Source organism: Microtus pennsylvanicus, chromosome 9, assembly GCF_037038515.1.
Source record: "Microtus pennsylvanicus isolate mMicPen1 chromosome 9, mMicPen1.hap1, whole genome shotgun sequence".
In the NCBI taxonomy this organism is placed as follows: domain Eukaryota; kingdom Metazoa; phylum Chordata; class Mammalia; order Rodentia; family Cricetidae; genus Microtus; species Microtus pennsylvanicus.
Window position 1 is genome coordinate 43967723 of NC_134587.1, and position 15869 is coordinate 43983591.

Sequence of the window (15869 nt, forward strand, 5' to 3'; positions counted from 1 at the left end):
GGGAAAGTCACCCGGGGAAAGAATTCCTCGGGCTTGTGCAACACAGGCACCGTGGATGTCTCTGCGGGAGGGATGTCTCTGCGGGAGGGCAGTGCCTGTCCGGGAGCCGCATTTCCAGGTACCCTTCTTTAATTAAAATGTGCATTGGGCACCTGCTGTATGCCTTGTGCTTCTAGGCCTGGGGACACAGCGTGAACCCAGAGCAATCATGTAGGAAGGCTGCAGGGGTAGGGTAGCACAGGGCAGGGAGCACGTTAAGGGTGGGGAGGGGTCCTTTCCTGGAGAACAGCTTGATCAGCCTGTCTCCCCCATGATGCATGATGCCACAACCTCCTCTACCTGGTTAAAATCCATCTGGGCCTAAACTGCCCTCTGAGAGCTGGGGAGCCTGAGCCAGCTTGCCTGGCTGCAGAGTGGCCCACATACTTGTGATACAACTTCAGGTATTCCTCTCTGCCCCCTGGCCTAGACCTGTCCTCCCGATTGCCCCAGTTTGCTTCCCTGTTGCCTTCAGCCTGCTGGCCACTGGTGTGCCGTGGTGTCCCGCTGAGGCTGGAACCGACAAGTCTGTGCATGTTAGGCTCGTGTTGATTCTTGTTCTCAATGATTTTTATCTGGCATGTTCTCTTTTATTTTTTAACTATATTTGTAATGACAAGAATTTCCACTACCAGCAAGATGGCTCAGCAGGTAAAGGTACCTGCTGCCAAGCCTGACAACCTGAGTTTGATCTCCAGGACCCACATGGTGGGAGGAAAGAACTGACGCCTGGATGCTGTCCTCTGGCCTCACTCTGTGCACATGATCTCATACACACACATGCCCCACACAAAATAAATAAGAAAATGTATTTAAATGTAAAAGAGTCTCTAATGAGGGAGGTCAAATAAACCAATAATTTAAATACAACTCTCAAATTAGTTAACTCCTAATTTGGGGATGTTCAGACCTGCAGGGGGTCCTCAGCCAGCCCCTTTGTTTCAAAGATGAGATACTGATGCCCAAGGTGTTTGGCTGGATCAAGGCCAGAAGACAGTGCCTACGTCACGGCCTCCTAAGGACCTCAGGCTATCTGGCCCCAGGCCTTGCTACCACCTTTTCTGAGGAGTTAGGAGACTGGGGTGTGCCCACAAAGATGCTGAACACGGACCCTTCAAAGAGCTAGATAGAGGCAGACCCACAAGAGTTGGCAGGGTGGGAGGGCTGGCGGAGGAGCATGGAAACGGGGTGAGATCGTTGCACCCTTGCTGTCTGTCACTTTTGGACTAAGTATCACACCCTGTCCCCCTCCCCACCTACCTTGAGCTCCATCCTCTCCCATGCTTCTTCCTGTCCAGATTTTCAGTTGCCAGAATGTTCCACACTCTACTTGTCTCCAGGCCTGTGTCCTCTTGTCTGCTATGCCTCCTCCCTCTCGTGACTCCACTAACTTTCCTATTTGAGAGGGGTGCAGGCGATCCAAAGCAAGGCTGTTGCTTCTGAAGCTAGCAACTTCTGACTAATGGTTACTGCCCTTTGTTCCCCAGGTGACAGACCACGCCACCACTGCCCTGCTCCACTATCAACTACCCCAGATGCCAGATGTTGTGGTCAGGTCCTTCATGGTAAGTGACTTCGGGGTCAGGCCTTCAGCTAGGGAGAGGTCTGATGAGCCAGCCCCAGGTAATCAGAGCTGAACAAGCAGTGCCCACAGACGTGGCCTTCCGGAAGTTTCCGGCACTGACAAGTAGCTATTCTATCCCACTCCTAACCCACCACCCTATGGCCGGCTCTAAGTGTGGAGCAGTAGCTGGGCAAACCTGTCTTCCTGCTGTTCTCAGACCTGGAGGTCGGGGTGAGAGTGAGCACAAGAGCAGCAGGCAGGCAGGTCTTCCGCAGCCGGACCTGTCAGGACCATCCCGTAGGACAGCGTCCCTGGGAGCCACTAGCCATTGTCCTTGCCTGCGCGGGGAACTACTTCTGTTCCACTGCTCTGGCTGCAGGGCTTCCTGCCTGCTGGTCTGAGCAGCGGTGGCATGAGGGTGTTGCCTGGCAGCTCACTGTCACCCAAGCTCAGGAGCTCAGCGTCTTAGAGAGAATGGTGCTCGCTTCTCACGAGGCCTATGCCTGGCTGGAGAACCGAGTGCATGGTGTTGGGAGGGTGATGCTGGGTGTTCAGCCACAAAGGCCCAGAGAATCCATCCCCGTGCTGAGAAGTGAGCAAGGGACAGTCTTCAGTGAGCTACAGACTGGCTACCTGACGTGTATGACACCAAGTTTCCCTGTGCTCTTGACTGGCGTGGGGAATTCAGAAATGAACAGACCATCCTATCACCTTCCCATTTTTATTTCCAAACCGCACACCCAGCCTATGGGAGGGCCAAAGCGGCCCTCGGGAGCTGCCTGTGTCAACGCCTTCAGAGAGCAGTGTCCTCCCGCTGACACGGTCAGGACTGACTTATGTGGCTTGCCTGGCTCTCAGGGCTGCTTGCTGGGCCCTTGTACCCGTGAGTCTCCTTGAGGTGGAGAATTGAGTTACCTGAGCCTCATCCTTATGCATGACGCCTGGGAGCCCTCGGCTCTCAACCTCAAGGGTGGGTGGCTGTCACTTATTGTGTTACTTGGTGACACTGGGGCTGCCCCAGCTGTGTTAGGCCCCACCGTGACAGAGAGGAACAACCTCTGAAATGAGATTAGCCCAGAGCACATGGCCCTGGCACAGAATCTCGCAGCACCTCCTGCCTGCTGTTCAGAGCTGCAGAAAGAAGAAATTCGGCAGGGCACCAGATAGCCTTGGGGAACGGTCCAGCTCTGGAAGTAGGGGTTTCTGCGTTAATATCTCCAGAAGAACAGGAGACATCAAAACCAAGTCAACGGGGAGATAAGCTGTGGGTTAGACAGCTTTTTATTGGGACCACAGGTGTCTGCCAGCGTCAAAGCCTGCTGAAGCCCATCCTTGGGCTGCTGGGCTTACAGCAAGGGCAGCTGAGGAGAGTAGAGTCCCCAGACATTTTCTCTCCTGTCTATCTTCTTTTCAGACCTGGTTGAGAAGCTACATAAAGCTGTTCCAGGCCCCATGTCAGCGCTGCGGGAAGTTTCTGCAAGATGGCCTTCCCCCAACATGGAGGGACTTTCGAACCCTGGAAGCCTTCCATGACACCTGCCGGCAGTGACCCCAGCCAGCCCATCTGCTGCCCAGCCCATGGCTCCAGCACCTTCGCAGACCAGCCTGATCCATTTATCACACAGTTCTCCCTGGGCCTGTCTGCTGGCAGAACTGGCTGTCACTCATCAGCAGGGCGTGTGCTGGCTTCCCTGTGAGTCAGCCCCATGGTCTCTTGTTCCATGAGCTATTACTGGACTGAGCTCTTTATTTTTGGGTTGAGGTTTGTCTGCTTGTTGTTGTAACTTATTTTTGTAAACAGTAAACCTTTTGTACGCTGGCTAAGGCACAGTCTCTTGCTTCTTGTGTGATGTCTGACTTTCTTCCAGATTCAGTTTAGCCTAAGGAGTTTGCGCTTGCGGCAGAGTCCTTGGACTGGGCTGGAGTTCCGAGGGTTGCTTCTGTAGCAACCACAGCCCTCATTAGTCTCTAGCACCACAGGGGGATCGGGAGTTTAATATTGTCTTCTGCTACAAGGGGAGTTATAGGCCAGTCTAGGCCTGTCTTTAAAGGGGGGGAGAAGAAGATAATAAATAAAAACAGAATTCTTTGTAAGTCTGCCTCCACAGCTTCTTCTGAGGCAAGATATTGAGCCAGCACCACAGGTACCTAGAGCGGGCCTTCCCAGGTGGCAGCTACACCCCCTGCTAGTGCAGTCAGGGCCAGCAGGCTGGTTGGCCCTGTGCAGCCTGGAGTCCTAACAGAGCCGCACCCACTTTGTGAAGGGCTAAAGGCCCTCCCTGTGAGGGATTTGCCCAGCCTACAGGAAATCCACTCCCTTCCTTTCTCTCCCTCCCTCTTTCCCTCCCTCCCTCTCTCCCTCCTTCTGTCTGTCTCTTCTTTCCTCTCTCTCTGGGTCCTTTCCTCTCCAGCCTTCCTTCCCTTTTGTTTTTTGGGGTTGTTTTGTTTTGAGGCAATGATGTCTTGCTAGGAAACCCAGGCTGGCTTTAAACTTAAGCAGCTTTGCCCAGATGCTAGGTTCACAGGCATGTACCACCACACCAAACAAAAAACCACTGCTTTCTTTACAGTAGAGTGGTCCACGACCACCCAGTGCCTCCCACCTCTCCATGGGATTGGGATGAACCAAGGCAGGATTTTTTTTTTAGATGCTTTTGTTTCACGTATGCGTGCGTGCATGAGTGAGTGCGTGCATGTATGTGTGTGTGTGATTTGCCTGAATGTATATCTATATGCCAAATGCACCTTGGGACTGGAATTACAGAGTTGTGAGCTACTGGAAACTGAACTGGCTCTGGAAGGGGCATTCCAGAGTGAGCAGTGATCCACTCTCCAGCCACCCCAGTAACAGTGACATGGGCCTCAGAGGCCCTCTACTGTGGGAAACACTGCTCCCTTTACTGCCCATTTGAGAGGTGTGCTTGTCAATCAGGGTGTGCCAGAGAGCTCATTGGCATTCCATGCCATAGTTCATCAAGATCAAAGATGCCATTTCTTCTACTTTGTCTCCTAAGACCCTTGTTCATTTCTTTAAAGAAAGTGAACAACACTGGGTTAGCACCGAGATTCCCCCACAGTACTGCAAACCTTTCCAAAGACAGTGGCCCCAGCGCTGTGCCGAGGTGTGCGCTGCTCGTGTGACAGTGGCGGTACCCTGGCTATGACCAAGTTGGGGCATCTGCAGAGTGATGAGTGCCTCGTGCCTGCCAGCTGGCAGACAGCACCTCCCGAGATGTGCAAATGCAGAAACGTCCCAGAGGACCGGCGAGATTTCAGTGAGGGCGAGGCGTGTTGTGAGAAGCCGTCCCCATCCATTCTGTAGCGCCCCAACCCGCTGCAGCCTGTTTGCATCAGTGACTTCACACGCAGACCCCCTGTCCAGCCTCAGGCGAGCTGCTGCTCCCACTCAGAGCAAGAGCGTCCCCTGTCACCCTCAGAAACACCTTCGTCAGGACAGATAGCTGTGTCCTGCTTCCACGGATCATAGTCTGACCAGGTTTGTGGAGATGGAGAAGTGGCCATCGAAGAGAAGCCTTCCACAAACAATAGCACAGGGTGAGCGGATGACGAATAAAGGACAGGTGGCCCTGGACCTGTGCTCCAGCCTTCGCTAGTGTGTGACAGTGGTTAAGTGGCTTCCTCTGTGCTAGTTAGACATGCAAGGTTGGTAATCCAGCGTGAAAGAAGGAAGCTTTGCCAACCAAGCATGTCGTCTGTGAGGCGCCCGTGATGGAGACTGGACTGTAGAGTCATACCTGCTATTCTGATGTGCTTCTTTTCTCCTTTCTTTACACTTGCTCATTTAGTGTGTGTGCATGTGTGCATATGTGTGTAGGGTGTACACGTGTGCATAGGATACACGTGCTGCTGCACAAATGAGGTTGGAAGACAGCTCGTAGTAATCAATCAGTTCTCTCCTATTGTGTGAGTTCTGGGAAACGAACTCCAGTTGTCTGGCTTGGGGGCAGGTGCCATTACCTACTAAACCATTGTGCATCTGATTTTCTGTATTTTTTTTTTGACATCCCCTAATTAAGGAAGAAGGAGAGGGGACTACACAGTTGGACCTGTAAGCTGCTCTCATCTCTGAGAGTGTCTCACCCTTCGTTCCTGGGAAGGCATGTTTGAGTGGTAACACCTTTGATAAAGTCCAGAATGGAGGAAATCCCGGAATGCTTGGTGCTTGGCGATCAGGGTGAAATGACCTGGCTTGATGTCAGCTATTGAAATAAAAAGGAGACTTAAACCTGAAGTTGATGTAAAACCTGAAGTTGGCTAGAGGTCAGTTCCCAGAGGGCAGATTGTCATGAAAGTCAGAAGTGGACGACTGCAGTAATGGCAGTCCCCAGGTCCTGGAGCTCAAAGGTGATGGGTGACTGCTACATTGAGTGTCATGTGATTTGGGGCCGTGTGTGGCTCAGTTGCCCACACATGCAGTCCCAGCACCACATATACCTGGATATGCTGATAACACCCCTACAATCCCAGCACTTAGGAGGTAAAGGCAGGAGAATAAGAAGTTGAAGATCATCCTCAGCTACACAGCAAGTTCGAGGTCAGTCTGGGCAACATGAGGCCCTTCACATGATTCATGATTGGGATTCTCTGAGGGTAACCTCTGGCCAGACCTGCAAGCTATATGGTGACCCTCTAGTTCCACATCTCTTTTTTTTTTTTTTTTTTTTTTTGAGACAGGGTTTCTCCATAGCTTTTTGGTTCCTGTCCTGGAACTAGTTCTTGTAGACCAGGCTGGCCTCGAACTCACAGAGATCCGCTTGCCTCTGCCTCCCGAGTGCTGGGATTAAAGGCGTGTACCACCACCGCCCGGCCCCACATCTCTTATTGACCAAGTGTTTCATACATGTTGTCAGGCTCCGTCCCAGGCAGGTGTGTGCAGTTCCCACTTTACAGATGAGGAACCTAGTGAAGGGTCTTCCCCACTGACACATGAGGGACCTGAGAGGCTGGATGACGTCTGAGAGCCCGCCCTACCTGCTGGAATTTGCTGCCTCTGGATAGCCAGCCCTTTGCCCCGCACCTTCTGCTGGCCACTTGCTCTGACACCCATTAGCAACTGACGGAATGGAGCAAGCGAGCCTGTGAAAGGTTGTCCAGATTTTTTTTTCCCCTGGGCTAAATCGGGATTTGACCTTTTGGTATCGAGTGAAGTTTTCACACTTAACACCATGGACACCACAAAACGGTGATCTTTCCATGTTAATGTGCAAAAGTCAGCGTTACATTTGGAGTGTCAGAGAGTGGGCCTGATGCTAAATTGAGAGCCTTTTAAGGTCACCCCAGTTGGGTGGAGGAGGGACATCATCAACCAGAAGAATTCTCCCAAGATTTGGACCCCCTACAAACCTGACAGGAGGTGTCGTCCAGGTCCGGCAGAGACAGAAAAGGAAAACTGGCCTTTCTACACTCTGCCTGGCCTCCGTCTCCACAGACACACTGAAGATGATCAGAGCTCACCTGGGCCCACGCTGGGCGGGAAAGACTGCACTCAATCCTGCCCACCTTGGTCAACACTGCTACAGCAGCTAGCAGGGCTCTTCCACCCAAGTCCCCAGGACCAGACGCTAGCTGTCTTCCTTGGTTAGGCTTAGTACCTAGCACAGTGGGCTGCCCCAGGGTCTGCCATTCTAGTCTCCCCAGCCCCTGGTCTAAAGGTAAGAAGAGAACCTCAACCCAATCTTCAATTGCAGTTAGGCATGCTGGCTCACGTCCGTAATCCCAGCCCAAGTGAAGGGGAGGCAGGAATGTTGCCAGAAGTTCAAGGCCGGCCTGGAATCCAGCTTGAGACTCGGGCTCCATAAAACCAAAACACGGTGCAGGGATGGCTCAGTGGGTAAAGTGCTTGCTACGCAAGCGTGAGTATCTGAGTTCAATCCCCAGAACCCACATGAAAGCCAGCATAGACACACACGCACACACACACACACACACACACACACACACACACACACACACACACACGTGCCTGTAACCCAAAGCAACATGGCAGCTACTGACTGGCCAGACTGACCAAGGTAGTAAGTATACTTGAGATTCGGTGAAAGATGTCTCAAGAAATGTGAGGTGGAGGACTGGAGATATGGCTCCGCTGGTAAAGACACCTGCCACCAACTCTAATGACCCGAGTTCAATACCCGGGACCCACAGGGTCAATGGAGAGAATCATGCCTCAAAGCTGTCCTCTGACTTTCACACACGTGTTATGGTATGCCATGACCCACACATGCAAGCGTGCGCACACGCACATGAAATGTCATGTGTACAAACATATACGGAAAGAGAGCAAGAGAAGAGAATAGTGACAGAGGAAGACACCCCATGTCAGCCTCTGCTTCCACAGGTGCACACGCACACGTGAGCATCCATGTACACATACACAAAGAAGTAAATAAAATTATTTTTTTAAAAATTTAAATTGCATTTCCTATGCATGAAAACTACTTGAAAAGCTGAACCTTCAAGTTCACAGACGCGTCAAGTTCCCTCCTTGTAAAACCTTGAGGTGACCAGTAGCCAAGGAGGAACTCCAGCCGGGAGACAAGGTGTGCCACTCAGGGACAGGAGCACCTCAACAGCCACAGGCTTCATCGTGCATGGCCTGCTTCTCCTAGGACAGATGGGGGCAGGGAAGGGTGTAAATGGGAGACCAGAGGCTGTTGAGCCAGCCCAGGATGGCAGTGAGAGAGCCCAGTGATGCCTTAGCCTGCACCAAGCACTCAGACTGACTCAGGGCTTTGGCACCCCCATCTCAGTCAGAGGCTCTTTCTCCCTTACAAAAGGAGCCCATCGGCTCCCTTGGAGGGAAGTGGGTAATGCAAATAAACACAGCAGGGAAAGAATGCGGTCATTTCTGCTAGCTGGGCACCTCCAGAGCGCCAGGGGTGCACTGCTGCCAGCCTCTGGGGACAAGAATGGCTTCTGTGGAAAGCGGGATCACACCGTGTGCTATGAAACTGCTGGTTCCAACAAAGGTCAGACCGTGGAGTATCAAGATGATGTACCCTTCTCCCCGAAAAGCCCAGCAGCAGTGGATAGGCAACTCCGGGCAGTTCATCGGGGACCCAGTTCCTTGGTGCACGTGATGGAAACTGAGTCAGGACACTGTCTCAGCTGCAGAAAAGGAGAAACACTTGGAGAGCATGTGCTGATGCCTGGGATAGATTGTTCTGTATGACTTCGTCGGAGACACAGAGAAGCTGCAAGCACTCAGGCCCACTCTTCCCTAGCTGGCAGCTGACCCCTGCTACGTGACTGTGCCCACGAGTAGAAAAGGGGGGCAGTTATTCCTTAGATAAGCCTCCGTTCCAGGCCTCGGCCAGTCAGATGGGAGCTGAGAGGGGAGGGGAGCTCCAGCCTGTATGAGAAGGACAGGAATTTCTTAAGATCTGAGAACTTTAAAAAACTATCTTGCTGAGCAGTGGTGGTGCACACCTTTAATCCCAGCACTTGGGAGACAGAGGCAGGTGAATCTCTGTGGGTTGGAGGCCAGCCTGGGCTACAGAGTGAGCTCCAGGACAGCAGGGCTACATAGAGAAACCTTGTCTCAAAAAAAAAACAAAAAAAAACAAAAAAAAAAAAACCCTACTATCTTGTTCCAAATAATCATGTAGTCATTTTTGCCTTTTCTCTATCCTGGGTACCAGTTTCTGCAGAATTGTATATTAAAAACTATTTTTGTTTTTTTTTTCACTGTTCTCTGGAGCTTGTTACTATCTTATTTCCAACATTTAACACCATACACCCCGACCCAGCCTAGTACACTGAGGGTCCTCTCATAGTTCCTTAGCAGGAGTTAGTCACACGTTATGACTAGCTGCAAGGGATTCTGAGAGAAGCAGCCTCTGCCATTTAGTAATCATGATTTATGTAATGACTCTCCCATGACATTTTTTAAATACTTTATTTTGAAGTAATTTGTAAGTCACAAGAAGTTGCAACGAAATACATGGAAAATATGGAGACCCCATATATATAACAATTGCAATATTCAAACCACGAGGCTGGCATGGGTGTGCTGACTGCAAAATCACAGTTCTTTCCTCAAAGGGGATAAGGAATAGTTTATTCTGAGCCAAATACAAGTGGTGATGGTTCAGGAACACAGATTTAGGTTACCTTAAATTTCATGTCCCAATGTAGCAACAGTTTGATGGAGTTTTTAGTGTAGCAGAACAAAGAAAGTCACAAATCAAGACACTTCCCAAATACCTTGGCAGGAACATTAAGGTGTAGGAAGATAAGACCTACAAGGTTAAGAGATAGTCAACCTGTAGTCTGACTGAGGCCTGGCAACAGGTGCTGTCAGAGGTCCTGATCGTGCCCAGCCAAAGAGAGGCGACCACGCAATGTGGCCAGATCAGCCTGGGTGCTGGGAAGAGGGTGTATAAGGCTCTCACCATTGCTGAAAAAATGAGTCTGCTGTTTGCCTTTTACCTGACTCCCAGTGTCTGTGCCGTTGACTCCGCACCTTGCCACCCCCTCTCCCAAGGGAGCCGTTAAGACCCAGCAACATCTGGCACCCGAACAGGGAGGGACTTCTGGCGTGGATTTTGAACTCTCCTGGTTAGGGTTTCTTATTTTGTTGTGGCTGTAATTTGGGGGTATTGATTTTTGTCTGGTTTTGCCGTCACTGTGTATGGCAAGGATAGTTACTTTCCCAGCACCATGCCGGATAACACCAGGATAATTACTTCAGCAAGAAGCCCCTCAGTGCTGTGTGTTTTTGGTCCCTTTGGCAGGTAAGCATTAGGACCCCCCCCCATCTTTTGTGTTGTCTGTCATGTTTGTCTACCCATCCAGCTAGGGGGGCACATTTTGTTCTGTTTCAGTTTGCCTGGTACCTCCTCGTAAGGGCTAACCCCCCAGGAGGAAGAACCAAGCTCGACTCCTGAACACCATCCCTCATCCGGAAACACTGTGTGGGTATTCGGCCATGGCCTAAAAAGACATGGAAATCCCCCACTAAGCATAAACATAAATAAATGTCCAACACAGTTTCCACCCCTGTTGACTGCTGTCTTCTCTCTGACTGTTGTCTGATCTCTCTACGGCATCCAGTGAGAAGGAGGAAGGAGGCAGAGCGTTCAGGCCCCATGAAACCCGCTGAGGCGAGCACACCCACAGTCAAGACCGCATGTGCTGCTCCCCAGCAGCTCCACTCCCGCCATGGGAAGCTCTGCCTCTGCCTTGTCTGGAAGGTGGCTAACGAGTCAGGCCCAGATTCACCTCACTTCCAACAGGTCCTCACTCAATGGGAAACGCAACTACAGACTTAACTGTGATCAGTCCTCATTTTTATGACACCTTCTGAGGTGAGGAATGTTAGTTTAGCATGCCAGGAGCTGGCTAAATACATTAAGGGCCCATGGTCAGCTAAGTTTCAATATTATTCATTACAGCTAACACGTGAAATTTTTCAATTAAATAAGACAAGGGCAGAGGGTATGGCTGTTGACTCTTCGTTTTTTTTTGGAAAGGTTTTGCATAAAATAAAAAGGCTATTTGATCCCTCCTTGACGCGCACATATGCCTTAATTGGCGAGATGGTATTGTTAATCCTTATTCTCTTTTTTTAAGATTTATTTATTTATTATGTATACAGTGTTCTGTCTATATGCTTGCTGGCCAGAAGAGGGCACCAGATCTCATTACAGATGGCTGTAAGTCACCATGTGGTTGCTGGGAATTGAACTCAGGACCTCTGGAAGAGCAGCCGGTGCTCTTAAACTCTGAGCCATCTCTCCAGCCCTCCTTATTCTCTTTAAGAGAATTCCTTAAATTAATTCCTGCAGCAGATCCAGCAGCAGCGGGCAGCATTCTTCAGGAGCTAATGGTTCCTTACAGTCCTTCACAGGAGCTTGTGCAGGCCTGGTTATCTGACATTCAAAAGGCTACCACCTAGCCACACCCCCACGCAGCTCTCCAGGAATGGCCACTCTCCAAGTGCCGGTAGTCAGTGATGGGTAAGAGCTTGTTCTGCAGACCAATCGAAGATAGGCACGGTCAGCTGCTGAGCCCTCCTTAGGCAGGGTCAACAAGGCCTGAGCTAAGAACTCTGGTTCGCCGGGTGGTGGTAGCGCACGCCTTTAATCCCAGCACTCGGAAGGCAGAGGCAGGCAGATCTCTGTGAGTTCGAGACCAGCCTGGTCTACAAGAGCTAGTTCCAGGACAGGCTCCAAAACCACAGAGAAACCCTGTCTCGAAAAAACAAAAACAAACAAACAAACAAAAAAGAACTCTGGCTTCCGCTGAGTACCCTGTCATAAATAAAAAGGGTAGATATGTAGGGAGCTAAGGCCTGTGAGACTGAGAAATAAGTCAGCCTGAGGGCCTAGCAACAGATGCTGTCAGAGGTCCTGATCGTGCCCAGCCAGCGAGGAATGACCACACAATGTCACCGGATCAGGACACAGCCTGGGTGCCAGGAAGAGGGTGTATAAAGCTCTCCCCATTGCTGAGTATTTGGGTCTGCTGTTTGCCTTTTTCCTGACGCCCAGTGTCTGTGCTGTTGACTCTGTGCCTTCTCACCCCCTCCCCCAAGGGAGCTGTTAGGACCCAGCAACAATTAGGTAGGCAGATTTCAGCAAAGTGGTGGCGGTGGGGTTGTTTCCTCCGCTACAGGTCTCAGGTGTTGCAACATCTTCACCTCTTTGTTAGCTGGAAACTAGGGACCTTTTTGTACATTCCAAAAGATCTACCAACTGCTCACAAAAATGTTAGGTGGGGTACAGAGGAGAGCAATACAGAGATAGTAAGAGTCCAAAAGATGTCTCGAGATACTGTGGGTCCTGCAGCATTTCAGCCTCTCCATAGTCACTGAAATTCTAATCAGTACAATACAAGCAGGCTATTCAGTTTCCTGGGGCACCACTGTGTGTGTGTGTGTGTGTGTGTGTGTGTGTGTGTGTGTGTGTGTGTGCGTGCGCGCGCCTGTGTGTGTTTGGCTGCACATGGTTGGCCATGTATACATGTGTGTCCATGTGGAGGCCAAAGGACAATCTGAGATGTCTTTCCTGGGAACTGGTCCCCTTTGGACCACAGTTGCAGCAGCTCATGTGTGCTTGGGTAGCTGAACATGGCAAGATGCTTCCTGAGAACATAGCTTCCCAGTGGCCCTGTGGGGGGCTGGGGAGGGTAGAACTCTCTTCTCAAAGCAAAGTCTTCCATCTCAGTGAAAATCTTTACACCTTTATGCCAGCGATGGGCAGGGTCTGGCAGGCCCAGCAATCCCTAAGGTGTCCTCCAGGAGTCTTTCCCACTGTCCCACTATGAAGCACTGTTTCTTTTAACATCCCTAAAAGCATCAGTAACCAGACATCCATTCTTTAGCCCCGGTTCACACTGGTTTCCTGGGCAAAGCGCAAGTTTCCCCAGCCTTTCCACTCTGCTTTGGTTCTCATTCTCACTAGAAACCTAGCTAAACGCAGCGAACAAGAGCTGTGCCACAGCCTGCCTGCTGGGATGATTCAGATGGCTTCCACTAAGTTTACTTTCCCATCATCTTTAAACTGAGGCAGCCACAGTCTCCGGGTGTGGGCACAATGCACACCAGTGCGTTGCTAGAACAAATGACGCCGGGCTAATTTCTAGCAGATTCCGTCCATCTGTGGCCTCACACGTGTGGCCTTCACTGTCCACACTCCTGGCAGTATTTGGGTCTTTCAGGCCCCACTGGAATCTCCCACTGAGCTCTTCTTATAGCGCTAAATTGGCTGCTCTAGCCACAGCTCCGAACTCTTTGTATTCCTCCTACAAACTAGTTCTGCAGGCCTAAGGACCGCATGCTGGGCGTATCACAACGGCTCACTTCTCTGATACAATCGTCTATATTATTGTCCTGTTGTTCTGACAAAAGACTTTAAAAAGGTGGAGGAAACCAAGTGTGGTGACTCAAACCTGGAATTTGGAATGCAAGAGCAACAGAGCAGAGTTCAGGGCAGGCCTGTGTCATGATTTCTGAGGTTTCTGCCCATCACGGAAGAGAAGTCACACACATCCAGTCTCTGCTGGTAGTGAAGCCACACTGTCCTTTCCCCGTGGTAAGCATGTCCCTGAGAAACATGGCGGGTCATGTGGACCTGCCCAAGTTTCCCCAGTGGCCTTGTGATGCCCACTGCCTCTTCTTGCCCCCTCTAAGAACAGAATCCCGAGAAAGGAACCCCAAAGGCTAATGGGAGTCACACAGAGGACAGGCCCACCTTCCTCAGGTTCCGTGGTCCAGCCTCAGCCATGGGGCACAGCTCTCATTAGAACAGTGTGTTCCAGCCTCAGCCACAGGGCAAAGCTCTCATCAGCACAGTGTTCTAAAGCACCCAACAGCATCGTGACTGCCCCCACCCCCAGGTCCCACCTGCGCTGCACACAGCCAAGTGCCGTGCCCTCTTTCCTTGATTAGTGGCAGCTCTTTTTTGCCGTAACCTTTTGATATTTGACTCTGTAGCAGCCTTTCGTTTCCAGAGGGTAGCTGGTAAAATTAATGATTGCCAAAAGGCTATAGTTAATTCTCTCTTTTCCTGTTTCTTTCCATTAGTTTGCAAATCAGCAAAGTTCAAGAAAACTTCCACGTATAAAAGCTCAGGCACCTAACGAGGAGGCCACAGCTGCTCTCAGCCTTAGAAAACTCTGGAGCCACTGTCGGGGCAGCCACTGTCGGGGCAGCCACTGTCGGGGCGCGGTTGTGCAAGACAAGCCCATTGGCTGAGGAGACGGAGCCAGCCACTGGCCATGGCCTGGCATGACCTGTAAAACCTGAGTTGGGTGTGTGTGCTGCCATCCTCAGCCCCTGTGAGTGGTGTGTGTGTGTGTGTGTGTGTGTGTGTGTGTGTGTGTGTGTGACAGCATCCTCAGCCCCTGTGAGTATGGGGGTGACACCATCCTCAGCCCCTGTGAATGTGGGGGTGACACCATCCTCAGTTCCCTGTGAATGTGGGGGTGACACTGTCCCCAGTGACCTTGGAAAGATCCCAAATCTGTCTGCACAGTCCTTGTGGCCCCAGCACGCCTGCTTCCAAGCACTTCAGCCTGCTTCAGTCATCAAAGAACAAGGAAGGTAACAACCCCAAGGCTTGGAGGCAGTTCCTCACCCTCTGAGTGTGACCAGCTTGGTGACCTATAAATGAGGACATGCAAGGAAGAAATGACATCACCATAGAGACACCTGGCAAAGGCCTCCTCACCCAGAGGCCCAGGTCATCACAGTGGTGCAGTGAGCCTCGCTGCAGGCAGGGAGGTTTCTCGCTTAATAAGTCTCCTTTCCTCGAATCCATAACCACAGGCAAATCTGGATGAAGCGTTTGACTAACACATTGTGAGGTTCCTTCTGCAGAGCTCCTGAGCAGTGTTCTTTAGCAGGAGGGGCTGGGCAGGAAGGAGACAAGGGTAAGGACGCGGTCAGATGCACCTCTGAGCCCTGTGTGTGGCTGTCAAACAGAAAACAGACATCAGAAGAAAAGATGGCGGAGGGACGGGAGCGCTGGCTCGGTTGATAAAAGGCTGGTCAGCGCGAGTGAGGATGTGAGGTCAGATCCTCTGCGCCCACATAAAAAAGCTGGGTGCAGTCATGTGCACCTATAATCCCACCACTGGGGAGGCAGAGGCAGGAGGATTGGTGGTGTTAGTGAGCTCCAGGTTTAGTGAGAGACTCTGTCTCAAAGAATAAGGGGGAGGGCAGCCAAGGAGGCCACCTAGCGTCTAGCTCTGACTTGCTTGCACATCAGTGGGGAGGGGAGCTCAAGTAGAATCTGGGGTTGACTTTACAGTCAGTGCTGAGAACATTGCTTCACACAAACACCTAGTACAGAACAGCAAGGGTTTGATTTAGGACCACTGCAGGAATTATTGAAAATCCTGTCCTAATTTAATGACTTATTGTTTTAGGTTTGCTTTTTATTCTTGATTACGTGCGTGGGTGTACGTCTGTGTGCGGGTTTGTGCCCTAGAAGGCCAGGGACTGAAACCCAGGGAGCTGGAGTTACAGACAGCTGCGAGCTGCCTGACATGAGCCCTGAGAACTGAACCTTCGTCCCCGGCAACATCTGAGCCTCCTCTCCAAGGCCATCACTTAGTAATTGTTTCCACTGAAGCCAAGGTCAGCAACTCAGACAGAGATTTTAAAAAGTGCGCACTTCAGAGCAAGACGATTCGGTGTCATAACCTGGCACCTACGTGCCGAGCTGTGACCTTAGGAAGGTACTACAAGTCTGCAGGTTGTTTTGTAATTAAACTGTTACGTTTCTCTAAGAGCAAAAAC

The 15869-nt window shown here is 51.0% G+C and overlaps 1 protein-coding gene across 1 annotated transcript in view; it reads left to right on the top strand.

Annotated features, from left to right (window-relative positions):
• Positions 1–3422, top strand: part of Med27 (mediator complex subunit 27) — a 184237-nt gene extending 180815 nt beyond the window's left edge. The window contains exons 7-8 of the mRNA XM_075985621.1: positions 1527–1604; positions 3018–3422. Coding sequence (XP_075841736.1) covers positions 1527–1604; positions 3018–3152 — 213 coding nt within the window. The 3' untranslated portion in view covers positions 3153–3422. The remainder of the gene's footprint in view (positions 1–1526; positions 1605–3017) is intronic.
• Positions 3423–15869: the final 12447 nt, after the last annotated feature.